This window comes from Tachysurus fulvidraco, chromosome 15 (assembly GCF_022655615.1).
Source record: "Tachysurus fulvidraco isolate hzauxx_2018 chromosome 15, HZAU_PFXX_2.0, whole genome shotgun sequence".
Lineage (NCBI taxonomy): Eukaryota > Metazoa > Chordata > Actinopteri > Siluriformes > Bagridae > Tachysurus > Tachysurus fulvidraco.
Genome location: NC_062532.1, coordinates 16,595,554 through 16,602,970, shown reverse-complemented (window position 1 = coordinate 16,602,970; position 7,417 = coordinate 16,595,554). Strand labels below are relative to the sequence as shown.

General features: G+C 37.6%; 2 protein-coding genes across 2 annotated transcripts in view; one reads left to right on the top strand and one right to left on the bottom strand.

Annotated features, from left to right (window-relative positions):
• The first annotated feature begins 207 nt into the window (after positions 1-207).
• LOC113638053 (titin-cap (telethonin)) lies at positions 208-1,556 on the top strand. The gene is made up of 2 exons (XM_027139030.2): positions 208-466; positions 776-1,556. Exons 1-2 carry the CDS (start codon positions 318-320, stop codon positions 1,164-1,166), a joined length of 540 nt encoding a protein of 179 aa, XP_026994831.1. The 5' UTR covers positions 208-317; the 3' UTR covers positions 1,167-1,556.
• Positions 1,557-7,229: 5,673 nt separating this feature from the next.
• The window catches only part of LOC113638024 (proline-rich protein 29-like), a 5,124-nt gene continuing 4,936 nt past the window's right edge, over positions 7,230-7,417 (bottom strand). Inside the window, exon 6 of the mRNA XM_047801099.1 lies at positions 7,230-7,417. This exon is cut by the window's right edge and continues 928 nt beyond it. The gene's annotated coding sequence lies outside the window, so the exon portion shown is untranslated.

Below are 7,417 nucleotides of genomic sequence, written 5' to 3'. Positions count from 1 at the left end.
TATTTATTTGATCATTCCAACTGTGTGTGTGTGTGTGTGTGTGTGTGTGTGTGTGTGTGTGTGTGTGTGTGTGTGTGTGTGTGTGTGTGTGTGTGTGTGTGTGTGTGTGCGTGAGTATGTTCGAGAGTATCAGCTGTCAGCACAGACAGTGTGTGGAGTGAGGCCATAGTGTAGAAATAGCATCAGAGCCTGTATAAAAGCACCCTCACCCTGACACACACTCACACTCGGAGGAGACAGATCCAGAGTAGAAGCTACTACCTGAGAAGGGAACATTTATTTTTTATAAAGCAGGACACACATATTCAAGGTCAAAGATGCAGGTTTGTACAGTCTTGGAAAAATGTGGTGAAAATGTGGTGGGAGCCGAGCTGAGCTGCTGCGTCAGGGAGCAGAACGTTTCCCAGAAAGAGAGCTACAGTGCTGATTGGCACAGCGTTAATATGAGAACGCAGCATGAGGACCGGTGAGTGCGCACACACACACACACACACACACACACACACACACACACACACACACACACACACACACACACACAAACGAAGTTTCATTGAAATAATGGAAAAGACTCCTATAATGTAATGTGTCAAAAGAAAAAGTAATAACTGAATCTGGATTAACATACACGAAATATAATAATCAGTAAAAAAGAAAGAAAGAAAGAAAGAAAGAAAGAAAGAAAGAAAGAAAGAAAGAAAGAAAGAAAGAAAGAAAGAAACATAATTTCTATCATTTCTAAACAACTAATTCTCTTGTATGCTTCTCTCTACAGCCAGTCCATGAAGATGTCAGATGATTCCCGGCGGGAGACACTTTCCCGTTACTGGCGCTCCCGTCCCCTTTCCCAGCAATGTCCTTCAGGCGTCCTGCGTGTCGGCACTGTGGAGTCTGGCATGGGTGAGCACCGACTGCTACCCTACAGAAACACTCTTCCTCTACCCATCTTCAAGCCTACCGAGCTGGGTGTGAGGTTGGGCCGCGGTGCCCCTCACAACCTGGATGACATTCCAAGTGCACGTGTACCTGATGGAGCATGTCCGACCAAGAGAGACATCCTGGAGATCACACGAGACCTGCCGCCTGTCAAACCCCTTCGTATGGAGTTCTCCAAGGCTCCCAGAACCCTCGGGAGGTCCGTGTCTCAAGAGGCTCAGAGAGGGTGAAGAGAGAGAGATGGAGCAAAAGGAGGATAAGGAAATGAATGGATGGACTTGTATAACCTGTGAAAGAGTGATGAGGAAAAGGGACTGATGCAGCAATTGTAGCTAGACAATGTAAGCAGTACAAATGTTATACACTGTCGTGACGTAGTGATGAAACTTAAGAGAATGCGGGTGATTTTGTAAATATTTTCTTTTATCTAGATATTTATGTTATTTTTGTATTGAAAAGTTTAAAAAAACAGTATTGTGTTCTAGTTGCTTGAGAATTATATGACTGTATAACAGTATAAGTGGAGAGAGAGAGAGAGACAGAGAGAGAGAGAGAGAGAGAGAGAGAGAGAGAGAGAGAGAGAGAGAGAGAGAGAGAGAGAGAGAGAGAGAGAGAGAGATTTCAGATTTTCTCCTGTGGCAAAGCTCAAGTCAGTACTTAGTACGGATAAAGAAAGTTTGACTTTGTAATAAATAAGTAATAAATGCACAAAAAATGAACTGAATCGTTAAGAAATAATTATTGAGTCCACACTTTCTATCTTTATTTTCTTATTTTTTACTTCAGTTACTTAAATGTGTTGCTGTTAATGAACAATGCTCTTTAAGGCACAGAACCAAACACTAATTGGTCTGTTTTTTTCCTATAAATCATAAATCATAAATCTAAAATTATAAAGTAACCTGTTAAGAAAAGATATAAATATAGATGTTGAAATAAAGTAAAAGGTAAAAAAATTAAATATAAAAGTTAAAAGTTGCACAATACATACATACTGTGTGTGTGTGTGTGTGTGTGTGTGTGTGTGTGTGTGTGTGTGTGTGTGTGTGTGTGTGTGTGTGTGTGTGTGTGTCTGTGTCTGTGTTTTTCCATTGTTTTTATAGAACAACCTATTGTTATTGTATATATGTAGGTATTTGATGTCACATTCAATATTTTTAATCCAATGAGAAAGACTCTGTGATCAACAAACAGGTTGAATAGAGAGGGATATTTCTTCTTTTTTAAATATAAAATATAATAAATTGTAAAGTGTGTGACATGTAAGGTGTAAGGTGTGTGACATGTAAGGTGTAAGGTGTGTGACATGTAAGGTGTGTGACATGTAAGGTGTAAGGTGTGTGACATGTAAGGTGTAAGGTGTGTGACATGTAAGGTGTAAGGTGTGTGACAAATTAAAGGAAAAATAATAAAGTTGCCTATTCAGTACAAGGCTCTCTGGAACCATTCTTCTTTTTCTTCTTCTTCGCTATTGGTGCTTTGATGATGGAGTTGGAAAGTGCTGTCTTATCAAAACACTTCCGAAAAATCCCCATCACCATGTGATAAATTGGGTTAAGATCTAATGACCACGAAGCCCATTCCATGAGTCATTGTTCCCTGTGAATCATGTGGATGTTGTGTGGAGTTAATGGAGTTGGTTTATATTCAAGTTACAGTTGGAAAACATCTCAGAATCAGATTATTGAAAACTTAAAGCAAATGAGTATATTGCCCTGAGGTGAACTGCTTTAAAATGAAGCTTCAGTTACCTAACATTCATTGCTACACTAAACACAATATAAAACTCATGTTTGAAGTAGTTTTATTTTCATTATAGTGCTTCTAATGACCATATTTTGGTTAATAATGGACCTGAAAAAATATGACGTTTTTGTTGTTTTTTTTTAAGTCATTTTAAATATTTATTTTTAAACACTGCATGTCATCCATTCACAAAAATCAGTCCAAACTCTCCTTTTTATGAAATAATGTCTCCAGCCCTGTGGTTAGTCCCAGTCTTGAAGAGATGACGTCATCTATATAACTTACATTATTGCAAGAACTGCTGCAACAAGCTTACAACCCAGAGAATCTGCTCCAGAATCTAAAATGGTTTCCTTCCTCCCTCCCTTCCTTCCTTCCTTCCTTTCTTTTTTTTCTTTCTTTCTTTCAAATCCAGAGCACGGTCCCCCAGTTGATGACAGTCAAATGAGAGAATTAGTCTGGCTTTTCACAGTTGTTCTGTGGGTGGAGAAGCTGATTCATTGCCCACAGAAACAAATCCCAAAATGGTCCCAAAATAGTACAAACACCCACGATATCAATTGAATTATCACTCCAACCACCATGAGTGGACATAGTTTGCATTTCCATTTGTTTTATAATGTTTGTCCCTGTCACATGCTGTGCTTTATCGTTTCATTATTATGGAAAACAAAATAAGAAGAGTGGAAAGGGACCGCAGCAATGGAATTAGGCGATGGAGCAGAACAGACTGTCCCTTGGCATCGCTCTGTTCCATTTACGCCAACAAGCTTGTTTGGAGTGACAGACCTTCAAAAGACCTCTTCTCTGGCAAGCTATGGCAAAAATGTCCCGGAAAATGTCCCTCGCAGGGTGTCGATGACTTCATAGCTAAGAGATAAAGCCTAAACTCTTAGAAAACTTAAAATGATAAGAAAACTCATCCAACAAACAGTCTTCATGTAATGCGACCTATAATGCTCCATACTATTAATAGCTCGGGTGGTGTTTTCATTTGGCTGCCACCTCTAAAATGATTCCTGTAGACTCCAGGAAATCAAGCTAAGTTTGAAAACGCAGCAGCCTTACAGAGACGTACTGTAAACCAAGCACTTACTGTCTGTTACATTGCTGTGGGTGCTATGTGATTTGTGTTAACATACATCTATTAGGAACATGCTGTACATCTCTTACTCTCTTCAGCTATCTCTGTCACAACTTTAATTTAATCATTAAACTCTTTAATCAGTCTGTCTTACTAGCATCAGTCTTGCTGAAACTCTTTTTAATATAATGTCTATTAATAGCTAAATTCCGAGAGGGAGTATATTGAAGGGAACAGAGAGATGTGTGCAAGAGTCAAGAATCACTTAATCCTTCATGTTCTGTCTGTATTCTTGTTCCAGTGCCAACAAATGTCATAATGGCTTCTATTACACTCAGTCTCTCGCTCTCTCTCGCTCTCTCTCGCTCTCTTTCGCTCTCTCTCTCTGTCTGGCTCTCTCTCTCTCTCTCTCTCTCTCTCTCTCTCTCTCACACACACACACACACACACACACACACACACACACACACTCATGCTGATCACTTCACTATTGTGCATTTCATAATTCTATGAGTGCTTTGCAGACTTTGACTTGACCTTTTTCTGCTTATAACTTTCATAGTAGAAGTTGTAATTAAAGGCCATGAAGCTCACAAAAACATTTTAGTTAACTCGTTTTGGGTGGATTATATAAGTAAAAACTTCCTATTTAGAATTAAGAATTAAATAGATTTAGAATCCAATAAAAATGAAAAAACTGATTTTTGAAATAATAAGAAAATAAAACTTATATATTTGTTTCAGTTTCAAAGTATTTATATTTTTGTCTTTTTTGTTTTTGGTTATGAAATAACAAAATGAGTTGTTATGAGTTGTATTCAAAATTAATATAGTTTACAAAATGATTTATCAATTAAAAACAAAATCCATGAAAAGTTATGGATAAAGCTCCAGGTTCTTGTGCTTCCTATAAATTAGATTAAACCCCAATTAAAATACTCATTTTCCAGGAAGACTCTGGAGATTATCAGAGATCATACCTGCATAAGGCACTGCATATTCTGTATTAACCAGAATAAGCTCCTGTATTAACCAGAATAAGCTCCTGTATTAACCAGAATAAGTGTGTGTGTGTGTGTGTGTGTGTGTGTGTGTGTGTGTGTGTGTGTGTGTGTGTGTGTGTGTGTGTGTGTGTGTGTGTGTGTGTATCTGTAAGAATGTGCACGTGTCTGTCCTCATGGTATCAAAGCACCCACAAGAGCTTTTACATAACCAGCATAACAAACATATCAGTCTCTCCCTGACAACAACAACAACAACAAGGGGGGGGAGAGAGAGAGAGAGAGAGAGAGAGAGAGAGAGAGAGAGAGAGAGAGAGAGAGAGAGAGAGAGCAATGGCAACACACAATAGTAAATAACAGTGGCATTGTTGGACCTGTTGATGTGTCAAAGTCTGTTATAGACACTATAGAAAAATAAATTGAGTGACAATCAGTTACTTGCTTATCAGCATGCTTTGGAATAATATAACATCAAATATCTGTACATATTAAACTGAATTGTTATAGTTTGTGAATTCAGATTAGTAGCAGAGCATTGGCTATAATCTGGTATGTTTGCAAAATGTTCATTAAAATGTAACTAAAGTAATAACAGGCTATATCTCTTTATTGTTCCATTGTACTTGGCAAGAACTGGCCACTGGGGCATTATAGAGAAAGGTGCTTGGACTCCTCCATACTGCTTAGTATTCTATTAACTCCTCAACCCAGGCACATATACGGATTCACCCGGCTGGTGCAGTTTGCTCATCTGTTTGCCCAGGACCACCAGTTTTATAGTGTTTCAGCTAACACAAATCAGATCTTTATCACAGATTTAAAAAAACAAAAAAAAGTGCCAACTATAATCTCTTACTCATACTCACATGACACCGTCACAAGTCACTGCCCTCTGCTGTTCAGATGATAGAATAACACTCTTTTATTTTAGAGTCAATCAACAGCAGTTCATGTTTACACTTTCCTATTTCCTATTCAGCTGTGTGCCTGAGATCATTGTGCTGTCAGCTTTTGTTTCATTCTTATCTTCAGTAGCATTAAACATTTAGGGGGAATTTCTCCAATAGTACATTACAAATATTTTAAATAATTTTATTTCTCTAATATGTTAGGTTACTTTTCATTAGCAGGTAAGCTGTATTTGTATATGTTTTAACAATTCACATTGTCTCAAATCAGCTTTACAGAAGTACAGAAACAGAAAAAAGAAATAAATATAATAATAAGTAGAGGAAAAATAAGAATAAAAATAAGGAAATGCATATATACATTTAAAATTTAATATTCATTCATTTTCTACCGCTTATCCGAACTACCTCGGGTCACGGGGAGCCTGTGCCTCAGGCGTCATTGGGCATCAAGACAGGATACACCCTGGACGTAGTGCCAACCCATCGCAGGGCGCACACACACACACACACACACACACACACACACACACACACACACACACACACACACACACACACACACACACACAATTTTACTGAGATGCCAACCAACCTACCATGCATCTCTTTGGACTGGGGGAGGAAACCAGAGTACCCGGAGGAAACCCCCGAGGCACGGGGAGAAAATGCAAACTCCACACACACAAGGCAGAGGCGGGAATTGAACCCCCAACCCTGGATGTGTGAGGCAAACGTTCTAACCACTAAGCCACCGTGCCTAAAATTTAATATGAATATTTTAATATAAATTTAAAATTGAAAACATTATATATCTTTCACTAATGAGCAAGCCGGAGGCGACATTGGCAAGGAAAAACTCCCAGAGAGGATAGGAGGAAAAAACCTTGAGAGGAACCAGACTCAGAAAGGAACGTCATCCTCATTTGGGTGACACTCTACAGTAAATAATGTAAATGTAACTAATGTTATTTCTACAACTGTATAATAGTGAAACCAAGAGCTCCTGAGGAATTAATGGGTCAGCGCAAACTCAAAACTAATTCCTTCCTGTCAAAATCTTTAAATGATTGCTGATGAAGACCAGACCATACAGCTAACAATATTTTCTGTTTTAACAGTACATGAGAAGCTTACAAACATCAAAAAAGAGAAGTCGGTGAAGAAACAATTGCTTTATTTTTCTTATCTTAATTTTACAGATGCTCCAAAACATTACATGTCTATGACTTTCCAAATGCTTGTAAACGTTTATCATTACCGCATATCCTTCTTTTGATTAATGCAAAATTTGAACACTGATGCTATTATATAAGATGAATAAAAACACCAGGACATGCTGTAAAAATAATCACCACTCAGTGAGCCACATTTTCTTATAGTAGCACACCCTGTTGCGTTAATCAAAATTCTCTCTATCATTTCTTTTTTAATACCTTTTGGTTTTTTTAAATAATTATTTTAAAAAAATATATTTATATATTAATTTTTAATAAATTAAATGGGTATCCACAATTTGCATCAGTTCTGGTGTGGATCATTTTTTTTTTTTTTTTTTTTTTTTTTTAAATAAATAAATAATAAAAAAGTGTATTTGTCTGAGTAAAATCTGACTCTGCAAAAATCTGTTTTCAGGATATATAGATTATATGTGGATTAAATGTGGTATGTGGTAGCTCAGTGGTTAAGGTGTTGGGCAGAGTCGGAAGGTCATGGGTTCAAACCCCAGGTCCACCAAGCTG